This window comes from Phascolarctos cinereus, unplaced genomic scaffold (assembly GCF_003287225.1).
Source record: "Phascolarctos cinereus isolate Bilbo 61053 unplaced genomic scaffold, phaCin_HiC Scaffold_726;HRSCAF=1367, whole genome shotgun sequence".
NCBI classification, from domain to species: Eukaryota; Metazoa; Chordata; class Mammalia; order Diprotodontia; family Phascolarctidae; genus Phascolarctos; species Phascolarctos cinereus.
The window spans coordinates 359,532,632-359,554,615 of record NW_027556098.1 but is presented as its reverse complement, the minus strand read 5'-3'; the positions used below and the strand labels follow the sequence as shown (position 1 = coordinate 359,554,615).

The 21,984-nt window shown below is 45.4% G+C and overlaps 1 protein-coding gene across 1 annotated transcript in view; it reads left to right on the top strand.

Annotated features, from left to right (window-relative positions):
- The window catches only part of RSPO1 (R-spondin 1), a 28,883-nt gene extending 7,407 nt beyond the window's left edge, over positions 1 to 21,476 (top strand). Inside the window, exons 2-6 of the mRNA XM_020983628.2 lie at positions 1,099 to 1,509; positions 9,023 to 9,214; positions 13,244 to 13,393; positions 13,598 to 13,786; positions 20,142 to 21,476. Of these exons, the coding sequence (XP_020839287.1) occupies positions 1,416 to 1,509; positions 9,023 to 9,214; positions 13,244 to 13,393; positions 13,598 to 13,786; positions 20,142 to 20,323 (807 nt within the window). The 5' untranslated portion in view covers positions 1,099 to 1,415 and the 3' untranslated portion in view covers positions 20,324 to 21,476. The remainder of the gene's footprint in view (positions 1 to 1,098; positions 1,510 to 9,022; positions 9,215 to 13,243; positions 13,394 to 13,597; positions 13,787 to 20,141) is intronic.
- Positions 21,477 to 21,984: the final 508 nt, after the last annotated feature.

The window sequence follows — 21,984 nt, the reverse complement described above, 5'->3', positions numbered from 1 at the left end:
TTGTTTGGTTGTTTTAGTTTTGTGTGACTCTTTGTGACCTCGTTTGGGGTTTTCTTGGCAAAGATACTGAAGTGGTTTGCTATTTCCTTCTCCCGCTCATTTGACAGATGGGGAAACTGGAGCAAACAGGGTTAAGTGACGTGCTCAGGGTCACACTACTACTAGTGTCTGAGGCCGGATTTGAACTCAGGAGGATGTCTTCCTGACTCCAGGCCCAGTGCTCTATTCATTTGGCCACCTAGCCGCCTCTACTGTATTGTATATACTTTGGATATATTTATATTGACTCACATTTTGATTTATACTAGACACACATATATACATGCACATACGTATACATGTGTGGAATTTTTTCATTCTCTGTATTTATATCCCCAGTGCCTGGCATATGAATGATTGATTTCCTAGGCCCCTTAGATACTAGTGCTTTCCCCTCTCAGTTTATCTTCTCTCTCCTCTATATGTATGTTATACATGACTACTTATATACATCTTGTCTCCCCCATTAGAATGTAATCTCCCTGAGATCAGGAACTGTTTTTCCTTTTTTTTTTTTTAATATACCCAGCACTTAACTAGGTGACTGACGCTAAGTAAATGATTGATAAATGCTTGCTAATACTGTTCTCTAAGCTAAACACCAGCAGTTCTTTTGATCGATCCTTGCATGGCATTCTTTCCAGTCTCGTCTTTTCTGGATCTGAATTGCTTCAAGTTGTCAATATCTTTCCTAAAATGGGCTCTGAGAAATGACAGGGATGCTGCAGGTAGTCACACCACACCAGCGGAGCCATGACTCTCTCAGAACTCCCTTATGCCTCAGAGTGGACAATGCTCTGGGGTAGAGGAGGGGCTGAGCTGCTCTGAAGGATTAAGGAGGTGGTGTGTACAGCACCCGCTAAGCACTTACTTTTGTGGATATTAGCAGCTTTGGTTCCCCATGTCCGTAATATGCCATGTGTTCCTAAGAAAATACCAAGATTTCGGTGCAGGGAAAGGACAAAGCTGAGACAAGGGGATTTGGGGGGGGGCTTCATAATGCTTGCTTGATTAATTGATTGATTGATTAAATGCCTCCTTCTCCCCTTTCCCCTTCAGGTTTCAGTTTGGTGTGACTGTGCCTTAATGTCCCAGCAGAAGTTATAAAGCAGCTGTCCCCGGATGTGACGGTGCCCCTCTTCCCACCTCTGCCCCCAGCCTCTGAGGTGGGGAAGAGACTTCTGAATCCGCTATGGGGCTGACAGCAGAGCTGGGCCTCCCCTGCCCATTTCCATCACCAGCTGAGATTATGGTAGCTGTGAGCTATGGTCCAGCCCTGGGACCCACCTCGCTGACCCAGCTCTGCAGCCACTAGCTGGAGCCAGGTGCCCCCAAATCACGCTGCCTTCCAGGGGGCCAGGAGCTGGAAAGTGACTATGCGGCTTGGACTCTTGGTGGTGGTCCTCACTCTAAGCTGGATGCATCTTGCTGGCAGCAGCCGAGGGTTGAAGGGGAAGAGGCAGAGGCGGAGTACGTAAAGGGCCAGGTCTGAGGTGGCTTGGGGTAGGGGAGGAGAGAAGGACACCAGGGATGTCATTTTTATCATAACTTAGAATCTTAGATTCATAGGAACCTCAGAGGTCCCTGATGTAGGAATCTCCTCTGTGTTATCCCCAGAAAATGGTCCTCTAGCCTCTATTTGAACACCTCCAATGATGGGAAGCTCACTACTTCCCGAGGCAGCCCATTGAGTTGTTTGACAGTTCTGATTAATAAGAAGTTCTTTCTGATGTTGAGCTAAAGTCTTTTCCCCTGTAAACTTCCTATAGGTAGGGTTTCTCTTTTCTCTTTATATTTTAACCTTTGTGAAACCTGTGGACCCTTTTCAGAATTGTAGTTTTAAAGGCATAAAATAAAACACACAGAATTACAAAGGAAATCAATTACATTGAAATGCATGTTAAAAAAATGTTCAGGGGCAGCTAGGTGGCACAGTGGATAGAGCACCGGCCCTGAAGTCGGGAGGACCTGAGTTCAAATCCGGCCTCAGACCAAACACTTGATACATACTAGCTGTGTGACCCTGGGCAAGTCACTTACCCCCAGTTGCCTAACAAACACACACACACACACACACATACACACAAAATGTTCACAAACCCTAGGTTTAGAATCCCTCCTGTCAAGGAAGCATAGCTTAGAGGATAGAGCTGTATTTGGAATCCAAAAAGACCTGGGTCCAAATCCTACCTCTGCTACTCATTAGTTTTTTACCCTGGCCAAGCCACTTAACTTCTCTGACCCTGTTTCCTCATCTGTAAAATGGAGACAATAATAGCACCTCCCTTATAGTGTTGTGAGAATCTCATGAATTGCTATGTGCAAAGCCCTTTGCAAACCTCAAAGTGCTACCTAAATGCTAGATGCTGCTATTGTTATTCTCCATGTGGTCCTAGTTCACCCCTCTGTTGTCAAGCAGAATGAGGTGGAGTAGCCAAACCTGAACACTATGCTTTGTGGCTTGTCTGATCCTCAGTTTCTACAATCTGTAAAATGGGATTAATAACACTTCCCCTGCCTATCTCCCAGGGTTATTGTGAAGAACGTGTTCTGTGAATTGTAAAGTGCTATCGAAATGGAAACTTATTATTTTCTGTTTGATAGATTGTCTGTGGCAACAATCCAGTGCTGGGCCAGCTTCCCTCCATTGCCTAGTCCCTTGGGGAGTTCTTCCCAACTAGTTGTCAACAGAGTACTTGGGACATGCATGTTGCTTTTAATATCAGCTGAAGTAAAGCATCATTAGGGAATTCCATCTGTTAGCAGAAAAGAAGACTATGGTGAAATTCCAAATTTAAGAGAAATACTTATGAGACTTACTTTTCAAATTATGCACGTTGCTGGAGATGCCTTGTTTGTCATCTGATGCTTTTTGCAACAGCTAAGGGAGAGAAGGGAAGCAAGGAAGGAGGGGGTCAGCTCCAGCCAGGGCATTGCCGCTGAATAACATTGAACCTGCTGTGTGGTCTCATTCACCTGGCCTTGGTAATTTACTTTAGCCCAAAGACCGTAAGACATAAGCATGCCTTCCATTTGTTTATATATATGGTGATTTACAGATTAAGAAATGTTTTCACTCCCATTCTCTCATGGGTTCTCACAGTGACCCTGTGAGAGAAGGCAGGGCAGGGCAAAGCAAGGATTATTAGCATCCCTATCTTGTGGATTCATAGATTATCAGAGCTGGGGAGGACATTAGAACAGAGAAGGTCAGAGCTGGGAGGGATTTTAGCACAAAGAATATTGAAGTTAGGAGAGAATGCAGGACATAAAGTGGCAGAGAGGGAAGGGACCTTAAAATAGAGAATCACAAATGAAAGGAATCTAAGGGACAGAGTGGTATAATGGAAAGAGTGCTGAACTTAGAGTTAGTGGGACCTGAGTTTGAATTTCACTTCAGATACTTAATAGCTATATTGCCTTGGGCAAGTCACTTAACCTCTCTCTGCCTCAATTTCCTCACCTGTAAAATGGGAATAACAATCATAGCATCTGACTAAAGGGGTATCATGAGCTTCAAAGGAAATACTGTATATAAAGTGGTTTTGCAAACCTTAAAATGCCATATAAATGTAAGTTGTTATTACTACTAGCATAGAACATAGAATATAGAAGTATGAGGGACCTTAGAATACAGAAACCAGAAAAGATTTGGATGGACCCATAGAGACCATCTAGTGCATTAGACCATTTACAGATGTGGAAACTGATGCTCAAAGAAAAGTGTTCAAGCTCAGTCAAGAAACAGTTATCAAGGGGCAGCTAGGTGGTGCAGTGGATAGAGCACTGGCCCTGAAGTCAGGAGGACCTGAGTTCAAATCTGGTCTCAGACCAAACACTTGACACTAGCTGTGTGACCCTGGGCAAGTCACTTAACCCCAATTGCCTAAAAAACAAACAAAGAAACAGTTACCAAGCACCTACTATGTGCCAGGTACTGTGCTAAGTGTTGGGGATACAAAGAAAGTTAAAAGACAGTCCCTGACCTTTGGGAGCTCACATTCTAATGGGGAGATAACAAAAGGAAGGAAGGAAGGAAGGAAGGAAGGAAGGAAGGAAGGAAGGAAGGAAGGAAGGAAGGAAAAGAAAGAAATCGAGAGAAAAAGAAAGAGAAAGAAAGAAAGGAAAGAAAGACAGAAGGTCACAAGAGTCCATGACAGAACTCAGATGAGAACCCAGGCCTCCTGACTCCCAGGCCAGTGCTCTTAAAAGCATTAAGACAGGTGCCCAGACAGGGGAGTGGGTTTCTTCAGGGGGTAAAAGGAGAACACATCTGGTAGCAATGTTTTGGCTCTTTCAAGGGACTTGGGAGAGAAAGCAGCCAGAGTTTGATACCTAGACAGTGCCCAGTGGGCTGGTTTCCCAAAACTTTCGGTCTTCTGTATGGGAAAGAGGAGGGTCCCTTCAGAATTTCCCTCCACCTTTGTGATTCAGACTTCCAGACCTCTAGATAACAACTAGTGGGCTTGCCTTGCTACCCTTGCCGGGCCAGAAGACCAGATGGGCTCCAGCCCTGGGTCAGTGATATTCTACTTTCTCCTTTTCCCCCGTCTCCAATAGAAGTCTCTGCTTCCTAGGAACTTAGATATGAAAGTTGAGAGGAGTTGGAACCTTGTGATGGGGATAAAGAGTAAGTTCGTGTGAGAATTGTGGGCAAGAAATGGAGCTCCAGGGGGAGGTAGGAGAGACCCTTGTCTTCCTTCTACCCTGGTGCTCCAGTGACCCTGACCTTCTAGGCATGTAAAGGAAAGGGCTTGGTAAGTGGATAAAAGTTGCTTTCTAGTGACATCTCCTTCCAATGCCCACCAAAGCTTTCTTTAGCATTCCTGTATGGAGGATTGAGCACATAACTTGGAATCAGGAAGACTTGTGTTTGAATCCCACCCTAGCAACTAGCTGGGCGACCCTGGACATATCACTTAACCTATGTTACCTCAGTTTCCACATCTGTAAAATGGTGATAACAATAGTACCTACCTCAGAAGGATGTTGTGACTAGCAAATGAGATAATGTATTTAAAATGGTTTTTAAATCTTAAAGCACTATATTAGATGCAGTTTATTATCATAAACCATGACATTTGGATTTGTCATTTTCACTGGAGAGGGAAAGAAACTGCCAATGTGGAAACTCCCTCCACTAATCTTGGCAACTTGTCTGTAATGTGCAGTCTTAAGATAGTTGTTCTGTGGGGTAGCTAGGTGGCACAGTGGATAGAGCACTGACCCTGAAGTCAGGAGGACCTGAGTTCAAATCCAGCCTCAGACCAAACACTTGACATTAGCTGTGTGACCCTAGGAAAGTCACTTAACCCCAATTGCCTTTAAAAAATACTTATATATAAAATACATATATATATATATATATATATATTTGCACCTGAGAGGTCAAGAGATTTGCCTATATTTACACAATTAGTGTATGTGAAGAAAAGGAATCAAATCCAGCCTTCCTGACTCCATGGTCTGCTTTATAGGGCCCTCTCTCCACTGCATTACAAATATCATTAACCCCATTTTACAGATGAAGAAACTGAGGCTCAGGGAGCATTAGTGACTTATCCAGGTCAGACATCTAACAAGTGTTAGCAGTGGGATTGGAACCCAGGCTTCTCTGACTATGGGATCAGAAACCTTTCTATTATATATACCATGTGGCTTCTCTTGAGATGAATGACAAATGGTCTTTGTCCCCACTTTATTGGGGCATGGAGGTAGGCAGATTAAATATGTATGTACATAATTATATCACACATTAACAGAATGAGGGAGGAGGAGCAACTAGACCAGTGATCATAACAATATGGGGAACTCCCAGTGTGGGAATTCCTTTCACAGATACAAATTGTTGACTTGTCTATAATTTACAGTCTTAGAACTGGAATGGACTTCAGAGGTTGTCCACTCCAGCCCCCTCACTTTACAGAGTAGGAAGCTTGAAAGAGCCTTGATGTAGTAAACAGAGCCCTGACTTGGTGCCGGAAAACCCTGAGTTCGAATTCTGCCTCAGATATTTGGCAGGTATGTGACCCTGAACAATTAGATTGTAAGCTTCTTGAGGGCAAGGATTGCCTTTTGGCTCCTTTGTATCCCCAATACTTAAACATAGTGCCTAGCACATAGTAGGTGCTAAATAAATGTTTCTAGATTGATAGATTAAACAAAACACCTGACTTTTTTTTTTTTTGGTGAGGCAATTGGGGTTAAGTGACTTGCCCAGAGTCACACAGCTAGTGAGTTTTGTGTGTCTGAGGCCAGATTTGAATTCAGGTTCTCCTGACTTCAGGGTTGGTGCTCTATCCACTGTGCCATCTAGCTGCCTACTACTTGACTTTTCTGTACCTCCAGAGGTCTCAATATCCATAAAATGAGGAGGTTGAATTCAACAACTTCTAAGTCTCCTTCCAGCTACAAATATACACTCGGATAACTCAGAAGTAGAGGAACTTGCCCCTGGTCACACAGCCAGGATGTATCAGAGGTCAGGATTTCCACCCAGAGCTTCCTGACTCTGAGGCCAGCCTTCTGTCCTCTATGCCGATCTCCCTCTCTAAGTGCTATAGCTAATATTACCCAACATGTGTCACTGGCTTCTGTGATTAAAATGAAAAAAAAAAAAGACTGGCCAAGCCAGGGAAAACATCAAACAGGCTGGAAATCCTGGACCTAGCAGAAGTCTGAATACCAGGTTTTAGGAGTGCAGAGGAGAAATGAATGGGAGGGAGGGGATGGGCACTGGCTATGGCCTCCCTCATTCCAGGACGATCTATCTCCAAGGCATTTGCCCTTCTTTAAGAATCTGGCCTGGCTTTAGCCCCTCAGCACTGAAAAGAGCATTTCTCTGACTGATCCTGAAAACAGCACCAAGTAGATTTTGGAAAGAGGAGATGTAGGAGAGAGGGAAGAGAGACAGGTGTTTCAGAACTTGGGAAAGGAGATTCCTACTTTCTTAAGGATTTTTACCCCGTGGTCTCCTGCTCAGACTCCAGCTGATAAGGGCCTGGGTTCTCTCTCTCTCTCTACCACCCCATCTTTCACCATCTTTTTATCACGATGAAAGAAGGAATATATGTTTATTTAGGGCTGGGAAGACCCTTATAAATCATCTAGTCCACCCTGCCCCCCTCGTTTTACAGCAGAAGAAACTGAGGACCAAGTTAAGTGATTTGGTCACAAAGGTGGCAAGTGGCAAAACCCTAACTCAAACCCAGATCCTTTGGTCACAAAGCCAAAATATTTTCTATTATACAATGAAGCCAGCCTGTCTGTGGATGGTTGGGTTTCTTGACCTAATTTTGTGGCATAGTGTCTTTGTCCATAATAGGATGAGGACTATAGTGGAGAAAAGATTTTTTAAAAAAAATTATGGCACAAGGGAAATGTGTGTAAAGGAGAGGTCCTTTAGGAATAGAAAACGGTTGACTCTGTTTAGGCTTCCCCCATTTTACAGTAAAGGAGTGAGTTCCCCATCCTTTGTGGCTTTCAAGCCAAGGCTAGGGATCCACATATTGGAGTGATCATGATTTGGTGAAGAGTTAGCCTAAAGGACCTTGGAGGTCCCTTCCAGATGTGTGATTCAGTGCTTCTAAGAGATCCCATTCCTCCTAATGGAATGGAAGGGGGAGGGAAGAGGAAGACTAAAAGGTGATAAGAAGATACTAGAGGCACCTGTCAAGCTAGGCTTCTTTTTTTTCCCCTTTTTTTGGAGGCAATTGGGGTTAAGTGATTTGCCCAGGGTCATACAGTTAGGAGGTGTTTGTGGCTGGATTTGAACTCAGGTCCTCCTGACTCAATGCTCTATCTACTGCACCACCTAAAGCTAGACTTCTTTAGGTGACCAAGTGCCTGGTCATGAAGGCAGATGGAGCAGAGAAGAGAAATGTGTGATCCTTACTGAGTGACTGGTGAGGGTAGGAGAACAATGGGGTGAGGAGAACCTTTCCTGTGATCTGTTATAGCTGTTCTTTGGGGGATAGGAGACAGAGCACCTCTGTTTAATTCAATCCCACAAGCATTCATTAGGCTTATCAGAGCTGTCACTGGGGCTCTGGCCCAAGGAAGAGAAATTTAGAGAGCACTGACCCTATTTGCCAGTCCTTTGGCCTCCTAGAAACAATTGAGTTTAGCATCTAATTAACAAGGATCTTTACTTAACGTAGGAAGGTACCAGATGGTATATTTGCTTCTAGCAGCAGCACCCCAGGGGAGCTCTTCCCTACCCCCTCATCCCCCAACTCCCCCATGGTATTTGAGGGTATTTCATGCCACTGGTCCTGAGTACAAAAATTGTTAGTTATGGGCTCTCTCTACTAAGTGCCAGGGCTGGGGGTGGGAAGGTAAATATAACCTGCTTATTGCCCTCATTAAGCTTACAATATAATAGAGGGGATGTTGCATATACAGAAATAATTATATATATATATGTATATAAAAACAGCAGTAATCACCAAGCCCCCACTTCCACCACACACTCAGGCTCCAAAGAGCCTGTGCAGAGCTCAGTCCAGCTCCATGAATGAATGCCCTTTAAAGGTTTTATAATTCCCCCCATTACAAATGTAATATAAGGTAGAGTGCGGTAAAGGAAAAGGAAATATCTTGGTAAAGTGTTCTAGAAAACTTTGAGGAGAATATTTTTAGTTGAGGGGAGGGAATTTATAAGGGAAAGCTATATGGAGGTAGCAACTGACCTGGGCCTTAACAGAAGAGGGGATTTCAATAAGCAGAGATGAAAAGGAAGGTGCAGAGATGAGAGAAGGGATAAGACTGGGGCTGAGTTGTAATGCAGGCTTGCAGATAGCTGCTGGCCCAGAGAGAACTCCTGACATTCCGGGGGAGGCAGAATGTTGATTGGATTTACCTGTTTCCCTTTTAGGTATGGGGCTGGAAAGCTGGGGGTGCTTCTCTAGCCAGGGAGAAGGGGGTTATTCCAGTGCTGTTTACCATCTTTGCCCTTATCTCTTCTCTTCCCCTTCCCCTACAGTCAGCACAGAGGGAAGTCAGGCCTGTGCCAAGGGCTGTGAGCTGTGCTCGGAGGTCAACGGTTGCCTTAAGTGTTCCCCTAAGCTCTTCATCCTGCTGGAGAGGAATGACATTCGGCAGGTTGGAATCTGCCTGCCATCCTGCCCGCCTGGATACTATGATGCCCGCAACCCTGATATGAACAAGTGTATCAGTGAGTGGGGAGGTCAGGCGGGGGGTTGGGAATGGCTCTGAGCTAGATCTGGGTGGCTTCAGTCCCTGGACACTTGGCTTCATGGCCTGCTGTCCCATGGCTAAGTCAACAGGGCCAGTCCCATCCTTGCTGAGGTGAGTGATTAAAGGCAACATGGCACCATAGAAGAAACCTTGGATTTGGAGTTAGGGACCTTGGCTGTGAATCCTGGTTCTGCTACTTACTACGCTTATTACCTAGGGCCACTTGACTCTCTGGGCCTCAGTTTCTCCATCTGCAAAGTTCAGGATTTGAACTTGTTCAGTCATTCAGTTGGGTCCAACTCTTCGTGACCCTATGGATTATACTGTCTGTGGAATTTTCCTGGCAAAGATACTGGAGTGATTTGCCATTTCTTTCTCTAGTAGATTAAGGCAAATGGAGGTTAAGTGACTTGCCCAGGGTTACACAGCTAGTAAATGTCTGAGGCTAGATTTGAACTTGAGTCTTCCTGACTTCAGACCCAGTGCTCTATCCACTGGGCTACCTAGCTGTCTAGGGTTTGAACTAGATGATTCCTAAGGTCCTTTCCAGACATGCTTTGTTCTAAGGTTCCTTTCACCTGTAACATTTTGTATTCTGTGTTCTAAGATGTCTTCTTCCAGATCTGACATTCTAGATTCTAAGGTCTCTTCCAGCTCTGGTATTCTATGTTCTGTGTTCTAGTCCCTCTCAGCTCTAACATTCCGAGTTCTAAGGTGAAAGCTAGAGAACCACTTACTAGGGCTGGTCATAATTTGATGAAGGGTTAGCACAGATGACATTCTATGTTCTAAGGCCCCTCCCAACTCTGACATCCTATTCTAAGGTTCCTTCCAGTCATGACATTCTATGTTCTAAGGTTCCTCCCAGTTCTGACATGCTTTCTAAGGTTTCTTCCAGCATTCACGTTCATGGTCCTCTCAACTCTACAGTCTGTGAATATGAGGCTCACTTCCTCTCTGGAAGAGTTTCTGTGGCTATACCATTAGAGGTAGATGCTGAGGACTAAGTGTGCAAGAAAAAAGAAAAGATAACTTTTAGTCTTACACATCTTGTGAATTCTCTGCAGCAGATATTTAATCTCTTGCTAACTCCGTCCTCCTCTGTGTGAGCACTCTACTGGGCCTCTGAGCAAAGGCAGTCCTCCAAACACCAAAAATGTAGGCTTAGTATTAGGAAGGTAACTGCTGCCCTCAGGCTTTCCAAGAGGAATGATTATAAGGAGTGATTTTGGAATTCTCTAACCCTGGGGTTCTTAACTTGTTTTTTGTCATGGACTTCTCTGGTAGTATAGCAAGCCTGTGAAGCCCTTCTCAGAATAATGTTTTAAAACACATAAAATGAAATACATAAGGTCACTAAGGGAACCAATTGTATTGAAATACAATTATCAAAATATTTTAAAATATTCATGGACCCCCTGAAATCTACCCAGAGGCCCTTTGGGTAGTTTGTAGACCCCAGGTTAAGAACTCCTGCTCTAGGCCATAGCTCATCTTTACTTCCATAGGGATAACTGAGAGCCATTTATGATTATGGTCATCATGGCTCCAAGCTAATCATTCATTCAGTCGACAAGCATTTATTTATTTAAAATTTTTTTTTATCAATTTTGAACTTAAATACAAAAGAAAAGATTAAAAAAAAAGAATATTTCCATGGACACAGCAGATCATAAGCAAGAATTCAATATAAAACAATAAATTTCCATTTCACGAAAACGTGGATACCTTTGTTGTATATTTAAAAAGAATACCAAGTTGTACATAATAGTTCTGCACTTTCAGGTGCAATCCTCTTTTTCTATTCTACGTTGTTATGGAAAGGCTTGTTTTATTTCTTAAATTCTGAATAAAAATTAAAAAAACACAAATAAAATCTAATCCACCAAACATTTATTAAGTGCCTACTATGTGCTAGGCCCTGGGGATATAAACACAGAATGAAAGCCAGCCCTGCCCTCAAGAAGCTCACACTTTACTGGTGAGTGGAGGAAGGGGGGTATAGGCATGTGCATGTGTGTAGAGCCATGGGGTTAGGCTTCTTGGGCAATGCCCCTGCACCATCCCTTCCTAACCTATAACCAGAACAGACCTGCAACATCTCATGCAATTGTAACCAGATGGCGAGGTGGAGAGAACAGGGCCCAAGTTGGGATCCAGATGGGAGGGACCATTTCTGTGTGTAGCTATCAAGGCCAGGGAGGAAGGAAGTGAGGAAACAGGACTCATCCAGATAGGGGCAGAGGCTGAGAGGTAGAGATAGTGTGACGGCAAGACAAAAGGGATGAATGAGGAAGATATCCAAAAGGCTTTATGAGCCTGTTCCCTTCTCTCCATCCCTGACCTTCCCCCTGCCCCCACCATACCTTTAGCCTCCTACCAAGGAACCCAAATGTTAGAGTGGTTGAGATTGAGAATCACCTGCTGCAAAGTAGGAAGGCTATGAGACTGAGTGATGTCCCACCAGTTCATTGGAGAGTAGAACCCTAGGCTTTCTGCCTGCCATGAATTGGATTGGGGAGGGACTAGAGATCTTTGACCTTGACTATTCCAAACAACCTGACAGTCCAGGGCAGGACTGGAGGGACCCACCCCCCTAGCCACGTTGGGAAGAAGAAGGTTGTAAGAGTCACTGCCTGTGTTCTCAGCCGAACCCTGCCTTGCTCCCTGCACAATACTCTGAAGTTTCTAGGAATCTAGGGAGGGAGAGCTGGCCCAGAGGAGACTTGTCACCAGGGCCTTATTAATGCTGGTCCCCAGAGTTAGGCCCTGCCAAAAGAAGGCAATTTACTAAAGGACTCATGGGAAGGGAGCCTGGAGTCCATTACATCTGACCCCTTCCCCTGAATTTTACAGGTGAGGAAATGGGCTCAGAGGGGAAAGGACTTACCCAGCTGATAAGTGGCAGAATGAGGACTTGCTTGAACTTTGTTGTTCAGTTATTTCAGCTGTGAACGACTCTTCGTGGCCCCATTTAGGGTCTTCTTGGCAAAGATCCTGGAGTGGTTTGCCATCTCCTTCTCCAGCTCATTTTACAGATGAGGAAACTGAGACAAACAGGGTTAAGTGGCTTGCCCAGGGTCACACAGCTAATAAGTATCTGAGGCCAGATTTGAGCTCACAAAGATGAGTCTTCCTAACTCCAGGCCCAGCACTTTATACAGTTCTCCTAATGTCCAAATACAGCGCTTTTCCTCCTCTGGTCCACTGTCCCAGGAGACAGAGTGAGGATTGGGGGTGGGAAACAGTGAGTGGTGCAGGACTTCCCTTTCCTCATGGAAGTAAAGTGAATTTGCACAGCTGGAATATCCAGAGGGCTTGCCTGTCCCCACCCCCTCTGCCCCCTTAAGGGCATGGGAGTGGGGGCCCTTGACCCTTTAAGCCCTTCCAGAGTCTCTCTTTCCTAAAGACTGAAATCCCCATCCAAACTGCCCCCCTCCCTCTCACACCCATCCTTTATTACCTTATCTGGCTCCAGACATTCCTCCCCTCAGTCAAGAAGCATCTATTAAGCACTGACCATGGTAATGCCCAATTTCTGGATCGGAAAGGGGGCAGTATTAGATTATAAGGCACAAAGTCATTAGTGTAATTAAAGGCAATGTGGTGAAGTAGAGAGCCAGTCTCAGAGTCAGGAGGAGCTGGGTTCAGGTTCCATCTCTGACACATAGTGGCTGTAGGACCCTGAGAAAGTGATTTAACTTCTCAATGCCAAGTCAAGTCTCTAAGACTGTAAGATGAAGAAAAGGCCCTGATCTCCACTGGCAGAAGGAGCTTCCTCTCCCTCATTAGTCTCTTTGAGAACAAGAACTGCCTTTTGCCCTTTTTGTATCTCCAGCACTTGGCGCTGTGCCTGGCACATAGTCAGTGCTTAATAAATGCTTGTTGACTGACTGGAGCAATGTTTGGAGCCAGATGAGGTTAAAAGGCATGATGGGTGAGTGTGCATTTATAAGGTATGGGGAGACTTGGACTGATGGGCTCTCTGCTCTGTTTCTCCCCACAGAATGCAAGATTGAGAACTGTGAGGCCTGCTTCAGTCACAATTTTTGCACAAAATGTAAGGAGGGCTTGTACCTTCACAAGGGTCGCTGTTACCCAGCCTGTCCGGGGGGCTCCTCAGCAGCCAACAGTACCATGGAATGCAGCAGTCCTGGTGAGGGTACTGGGGAGCTCCAGTACTAAGTGTGGGGGGGAGGGGCAGAATCTGGAAGCCTGGATCCAGAGACCATAGGTCTGGCCCCATGGTCCCTGAAGATGGGAAGGAAGGATATGGGAAAGGAGGAAGAGCCATATGTCACAGGGTACCAGGAGCCAGGAGCAATGCTCTTCTCAATTTTGCCCCTGCCCTTGTTCCTAGCACAATGTGAAATGAGTGAGTGGTCCCCATGGGGGCCGTGCTCCAAGAAGAAGAAGCTCTGTGGTTTCCGGAGGGGTTCAGAAGAACGGACCCGTCTTGTGCTGCAGGCTCCGTCTGGGGACCGTTCAGTCTGTCCCAGCACTAAGGAGACCAGGAGGTGTACAGTGCAGAAGATTCCATGTCCTGATGGTGAGCCTCTGCCCCCCAAGATCCCCTTCTATTTCCCAAGATCCTCTATTCCCGAAGATCTCCCTCTGTTTCCTCAAGATCACATTCTGTTTCCCAAGATCCCCCTCTATTTCCTGGGTTTTTTTTGGGGGGGAGGGCTAGGCAATCAGGCTTAAGTGACTTGCTCAGGGTCACACAGCTAGTAAGTGTCAGGTGTCTGAGGCTGGATTTGAACTCAGGACCCCTGATTCCAGGGCCGCTGCCCTATCTACTGTGCCACTCAGCTGCCTCAATCCCCCTCTACTCCCCAAGATCCCCCTCTATGTCCCCAAGATCCCCCTCCATTTCCCTAAGATCCCCCCTCTGTTCTTTAAGACCCCTCTGTATTTCCCCAAGATCTCTTCTATTCCCCCAAATTCCCCTCTGTTTCCTAAGATCCCTCTCTATTTCCCCAAGATCTCCAGCTACTCCCCCAAGATCCCCCTCTCATCCTTGGCCCCTGTGCATCCCAGTTCTCCATTTTGGCTTCTCAGCCTCTCTTCAGAGGGAGCCAATTCCTCCTGTGCGCTCCCGATCATCACAGCTACTCCTGGAGACATTGCCTGTGCTTCCTCCACTGCTTCAATCTCCTTGTGCGTCATTCATCCATTAACTATGTGTTAAAGTTTGCACATTACTTGTATGCAGAGCGCTTTTCAAACACCTTAAGACAGCAGCCAAGTTCCGCCACTGGCCAGCTGCCATATGCAAGCCTGCTCTATAAACTCAGCCTCAATCTCATCCTTCCTTTTCACACCTCTGCATTTCTATAGACAATCCCCCTTTAAGGGATACATAGTCCCTCCCCATGTCTGCCTTCTGCCTGTTTGGTTCTTCTTTGCCTCCTCCATACTAGGCACAGGGAAAAAGATAAAGTTTAGATAAGACATGATCCCTGTCCTCATGAAACCTACCGTTCGGTAGGGAAGAAGACACCTATACAGATAACAATGATACACAATGTTACACAATAAATACACCACAAAAGTGCAAACAAACCAATGAATCAACAGGTATTTATTAAGCTCCTACTATGTGTCAGGTGCTAGGGATACAGTGACGAAAATAAAATGGCTCTTGTTTTCAAGGAGCTTGTATTCCGTTGGAAGAAAGAACATGAACATATATTGTTGCGGCTCAGTCATTTCAATCATGTCTGACTCTCTATGACCTGACCCCATCTGGGGTTTTCTTGGCAAAGATACTGGAGTGGTTTGCCATTTCCTTCTCCGGCTCATTTGACAGATGAGGGAACTGAGGCAAACAGGGTGAAGTGCCTTGCCCAGGATCACACTGCTAGTAAATGTCCGAGGTTGGATTTGAACTCAGGTTCTCCTGATTACAGGCACAGTGCTCTATCCACTGTACCACCTAGCTGCCCCGTGTACATACAGGTATATGCAAAAGATACAAGGTGATCATGGAAAAGGTGGTGCTTGAGCTAAGTCTCTTGAAGGTAAGTTCTAAGAGGCAAGGTGAGGAAGGATTGCATTCCAGGCATGGGGACAGCCAGTACAAATGCCTGGAAACCAAAAAAAGAGTGCCATGATATCAACCTGGCTGTGAAAAAATAATAGCCACACTTGTATCTATTTATAGCTACGGGGCACAGTGCATAGAGTGCTGGACTTGGAGTTAAGAAGATGAGTTCAAATCCTGCCAAATAAGACACTTACTAGCTGTATGACCCTGAGCAAATAACTTAACCACTCTCAGCCTCAGTTTCTTCACCTGTAAAATTCAGATAATAAAAGCACGTACTGTTTTAAGGAGCAAATGAGGATCATAGGTAAAGTGCTTTGTAGGCCTTAAAGAACTATATACATGTTATTACTATTATTTACATAGATCTTTATACTTTTCAGAATGCTTTACACATGTAATAGTGTACAAACGTTATCTCCTCTAGGGTTAAGGAGGAGGAAAGTAGCGTGAGAATCCTACATAACCTACATAATCTCCATGAGAGCAGGGCAGTGCTATTTCTAGTCCCCTCTCAGAATCCCTAATCCTTTAAACAGGTCCCCCAGGCTTGTGTATGAGGGTCCATGGGGGTGTGGGTTGGATTCAGGGCTCAAAAGGCAACATTATTGAGGAAGGGTGACCCCAACCCAGGCACCCAGGCTTCTGGGAAAGGGAAGCTTTCACCTAGAAGTTTAAGCCATTGTCCTGAGAAGAATATGTTCGAAGGAGCAGTTAGATGGCAGAGTGGATAGAACACTGGCCCTGGACTCAGGAGTTCAAATCTGGCCTCAGACACTTGACGCTCACTAGCTGTGTGACTCTGGGCAAGTTACTTAACCCTGATTGCCACACCAAAAAAAAACAATTAAAAAAAGAATATGTTCGAATATGTGGTTAGAAAGATGGGGTGAGAATGGACGGTGGGGAGGAAGAGTTTAATCATTTGAAGGAACTAGAGATGTTTAGCCTGGGGAAGAGAGGACTTAGGGGAGACATGGTGGCTATCTTAAAGTATCTGAAGGTCTGTCAATCGAAAGAGAGATTAGACTTGTTTTCTTTAGCTCTAGAAAACTTAAGAAAGGAAGGAAGGATTTAAATGCCTGTTCTAAGTGCCTTACAAATAGTATCTCATTTGAGCCTCACAACAACCCTGGAAGGTGGGTGTTATTATTATCCCCGTTATATAGTTGAAGAAACTGAGGCAAACAGATTAAGTGACTTGCCCAGGATCACATTGCTAGTCAGTGTCTGAGGCCAGATTTGAACTCAGGTCTTCCTGACTCTAGGCCCAACATTGTGGTAGAAACTGCAGACAGATGGATTTTGATTCACTGTAAGAAAACTTCCCAACAACTGGAATTGTACAAAAAATAGAATGAGCTGCCTCAGTAGGTAACGAGTTCCCCATCACTGGAAGAATTCAAGCAAAAGTTGGACAACTATTTATTGAGGAGGTTGTACAGAGAATTCTTTTATGGGGATGGGCTGGACTAGATGGCCACCACTGGGTCCCCTTCAAGTAAAACATTTTGTTAATTCTTTGGGTTTTCCTGCAGCTATGGGACAATTGTGTCACACAATGAAAGATTAAGGAGGATCAAAGGAATTGGGAAATGAAGACTTAGGGGGGAAACATGGCGACTGCCTGTAAACATCTGAAGGGCCGTGGTGGAGAAGAGAGATTGGACTTTGTACTTAGCCCCAGAAATAGGAGCCATGGGTGGGAGTAGCAAGGAGGCAGATTTGGGCTTAATTCAAGGCGACATTCCTGACAGTTGTAGCTTTTCCAGAGTGCAGTGGTCTGCCTCGGTAGATCTTTAGCCTGAGACTAGATGACCACTTGTCGAGAGGCCGTAGGAAGAATTCTTCGTCCAGTATGAGTTGGAATAGAAGTCCTCTGAGGTCCCTTCCAGCTCCGAGATTTTGTGATTCTGTGACCCTGGCTTAGCCAGAGGCCAAATAATTCCTGGAAGAGACATGCTTTGTGTCTTCATGTTTCTTCGTAGGCCACCTCCTGCCTGGCTGGAAAGCCAGCTTCCCCTGGGCTGTGACTATGGAGCCCAGATGGGCCACTTGGCCTCTGAGCCCTCTGCTTCTCATTCTCTGAGCCCAGAGGGAGCACCTGGCCAAGTCAAGGCAGACTCTCCCTGCCAGGTCCTAACGCTGCATGTGGACACTGCGGATTGCCCCATCAGGGAGCATTGCTAAGATGTTTAAATCCATGTTATGCTAAAGGAACAAGGAAGAAGGTGGTGTTTGTGGATGTACAGGAAAAGAGGGGAGAACAAGGAGTCTCTAAAGTCATTTGAGAGTCCCTGTGTTACAGATGGGCAGTGGATAGAGCACTGGGCCCGGTGTCAGGAAGACCTAAGTTCAAATCTGACCTTAGTACTTACTAGCTGTGTGACCCCAGGCAAGTCACTTAACCATGTTTGCCTGAGTTGCCTCATCTGTAAAGGAAATGGCAAACCGCTCCAGTGTCTCTGCCAAGGAAATTCCAAGTGGGGTCACAAAAAGCTGGACTACTGAAATGACTGAACAACATGGTAGAGCTATTCTGGAGGACCCAAGAACAGAAGGCTGGCTGCACATGACTGTGCTCCACATGTTCTACATTCCAGGCAGACTGGCCTTTCTTGCTGCTCCCTACGCACAGCCCTGCATCTCCTATGCTGACCACAAGGGAGATGTAAATCCAGAGAATGAAACCAGCCTGACCCACAAAGTGTTCCTAGACAATTTCTACCACAATGTTGGGCCTAGAGTCAGGAAGACCTGAGTTGAAATCTGGCCTTAGACACTGACTAAACAGGGAAAACAACAAGGAAGTATATAAGTACACACTAAATAAAGAGAATAAATTTGCCTAAAAATGTAGTTTGGCAGGAAGGAAACAAGCATTTATTAAGCACCTACTATATGCCAGGCATTGTGCTAAATACTTTACAGGTAATACCTCATTTAAAGCTCACAACATGGGGCAGCTAGGTGGCGCAGTGGATAAAGCACCAGCCCTGAAGTCAGGAGGACCTGAGTTCAAATCCAGCCTCAGACCAAACACTTGACATTTAGCTGTGTGACCCTGGGCAAGTCACTTAACCCCAATTGCCTAAAAAAAACCTCACAACAGCCATGGGAGAGAGGTGGTACTATTATCCCCATTTTACAGCTGAGTAAATTGAGGCTAAGAGAAATTGCCCAAGGTCACACAGCTAGTAAGTATCTAAAGCCAACTATGAACTTGGGTCTTTGTAACTCCAGGTCCAGCACTTTATCCACTGGGTCACCTAATTCCCTCTCAGGGACGAGGAAGAGGCAGGAGATACCAGGAGTGAGAGAAATCAGTAAAAACTTCATGTAAGGGGCAGCTGGGTGGCACAGTGGGTAGAGTACCGGCCCTGGAGTCGGGAGGACCTGAGTTCAAATTCAGTCTCAGACCAGACACTTGACACTTACTAGCTGTGTGACCCTGGGCAAGTTGCTTAACCCCAATTGCCTCACCAAAAACAAACAAACAAAAAACTTCATGCAGAAAGTAGTTCATGAATTATACAGAGAGAGAGACAGACAAGCAGAGAGACAGAGAAAGAGATTATATAAGGGGCAGGTAAGAGAAGAGGACATTCTAGATATGGGGAATAACTAATGTAGTCACAGAGACAGTATGGAATGCCATGGGTGAGGAAGAGAAGAAGTCCAGTTTGGCTGGACTGAAGAGTCAGGAAGAAGAGTAATGTACAATGAAGTTAGAGAGAACCCATGCCTGGAACGCTCTCTCTCTTTTACCGCCACCTTTCAGATTCACTAGTTCCCTTTCAAATTTTCTTCTTATACAAGGTCCATTTTGGTCTTTCTAGGTGCTAGCACCCTCTCCTCCCTCCCTACTGCAGCTGCTGAAATAATTTTGTATGTGTATGCTTGTATGTATCCATAAGTCAGTCACCATGCTTAGTATGTAAGGGTTATGTCTAAGTAAGTGCTCACTATGCGCCAGGAATTATACTAAGCTCCTTGAAGGGAAGGACTTTTTTGTTTGTCTTCTGAGCACTTATCTCAGTGTCTGGAATGTAGTAGATGCTTGATAAATGATTGTTGAATAAATAGAAGTTGAAAGTGACATGCTGGAGGTGCTAGACCCAGCTCTAGCCAGCTGGTTGCTAAATTTTCAGCTTAAGCATTAGGTCTTGGAAAGGAGCTAACTGTAACATCCAAGGATTAATCTGTTGCTTTGTTGGCTGTCTTGACTTAAGAAAGTCATGGGGAAAGTGTTAACAATGCAGATTCCACTTTGAAGAGTGTCCTACATACATTTATTTTCAGATAGCTACTTGCCACTCCTCACAGGAATGAGAGTACCTGCTCTCTAATGGTGGAAGCTTTTCAGTCCAGCCTAAAAGATGATTCCTTGTACCACTCTAGCCCTGCCTCTGCTCCCTCTTAGATTACAGACTATTCTGGACAAGGGCCCTTCAGACACTTAGAGATAATGCCCATTTCTCCACCTTCCCCTCCGCTTTTCTCTGTTTCTTGGCTAAACAGTCCTCAGCTGCTCCTTGGTACCCTTGGAGAGCTGTCCACATCAGGGCCCTTTCTGGCGGGCTGTCCTGAGCTTCCACGATGGCTCCCTCCTTCTCTCCTCCATTTCTTGTCTGTGTCCAGGGCCATTCCAGCTGCTTGCCTACCTCTCTGAGCTACCTTGCCATCCTTCCTCCTTTCTTTCTTCCCTCCCTCCCCCCCTTCCTCCTCTTCTTGTCTTGGCCCAGGGCTATGCCTACCTGCTGCCTGCCTGCCTTCCCCAGCCCCTGAGCCTCATCACCTGCCAGAGACCTGGGCAAGGCCTCTTGGGTAACGTTTCTTGATGTTCCGATTCTAGGACAGAAGAGACGGAAGGATGGGCAGGGCCGACGGGAGAATGCCAATGGGAACCTAAGCAGGAAAGAAAGCAAGGAAGCCCGCCTGGGCTCTCCTCGAAGGCGGAAGGGACAGCAGCAGCAGCAGCAGCAGCAGCAGCAGCCTCCACTAGGGACTGAAGGTCCCATAACACCTGCTGCCTAGGGATGACTCCAGGCCTTAGGCCCTGGAAACAAGAAGCCAACGCTGCTATGTATATGAGAGTTTTACTGAACTGGAGTACTGCTGCAATTAATATTCACACACATGTACACATCCATGCACATGAGGCATGTACATGTATGCAGAGATGGACTCATAAAACACACCTATAAAAAGGCAGACATGTACTCACATACTTCTACAAACATACCTTGTACATATAGGCATAACTCATAGACATGTACATATCACCACCCACCTAGAAAAGGCAGACATGGGCCATACCCATGCTCATACAGGCATACCATACAGACGTAACTCATAGATATGCACACATGTACAACAATCACCCACCTAGAAAAGGCAGACATTCACTCACAAACCCATTCTCATTCAGACAAACCATGCGTGTGCAGACATAACTTACAGACATGCATATGTATACACACATACACTCAAAAAGGAAGGCATGCATCCATCTATGCACACATCTGCATATACAGACTTATACACATGGGTGCATTTGCCTATAAAAGACAAGCTGGCATCCAGGTGTCTACACTGGACAGACATGTATCCATATACCCCTCCATATGTGTTGGTCACACATATGAACAGACATTCAGAGACACATAGACATGTACATGTATCCACATGCCTCAGACATACATGTGTGCCCACATACATCCTACCAGACTTTGGAGCACATGCTTCTAAAAGCAGGAGAAGGGAAAGCTTTCAGAGCCACTGCAGTTCATTGGACTTGGCTACATGCAGAGGTGAGGAGGGCGCAGAGGGAAGCCCCTCGGCTCCAGGCAGAAGCTGTGCTGAGAACAATTCATTTGAGAAGGTTCCTCGAAAGCAATTTTTTTGGGGAGAACTTTCCCAGCAGTGACCTGTCAGCCAGCCTGAAGTGTGCGGGCAGCAATGCTGGCTGAAAAGACAGAAAGGGCTGGGCTTGACTGTCAGGTGGAAGCCAAGGCTCCCTAGAGCCTGGCCCAGGAAAGGCTCACTTTCTCCCTCCCCTGTCCCATGTTTCTGGATGTAAGACTTTCTCTTGGAAGAATTTATGTTAAATGTCCATGGTATGAAGTCAGGGGAGACCAGACCCTGAAAATTGCTTTAAAATTTATTTCAAATTAAAAAATTAAAACTACTAGCCATGTTCCTTTTCAAGGGTGAAGACAGTGGGGGTGAGGTGGGGAAGGAGCAAGGTAAAGTGGCTGGAGGCAATGCCAGGTCTCAGGACTTTGGGCAGATTCTTAGAGAAGGGAAAAAGAAAGGAAAGGAAGCCTGTTGAAAATTGGAGGGCAGTAACTAGCTTTACTCCATACCCTCTTAGGAACCATAATAATTCATATTTATATAGTACTTTAACATTTATAAAACACTTTACTTGCTTTACCTCGTTTGAGCCTCATCCTAATGCTGAGGCAAGTATTAACGATATTCTTACCCCCAATTTACAGATGGGGAAACTGAGACTTAGAGAGGTTAAGTGGTAGGCCATAGTCACATAACTAGTAAGTATGAGAGGCAGGATTTGAACCAAGGTCTTCTTAACTTTAAGTCCAGCACACTACACTGTATGCTATACTACCCACTCCTTTGAAAAAATGGAGGAGGACTTGAAATGAGTTATAAGGAAAAAGTTCTTGACTGTG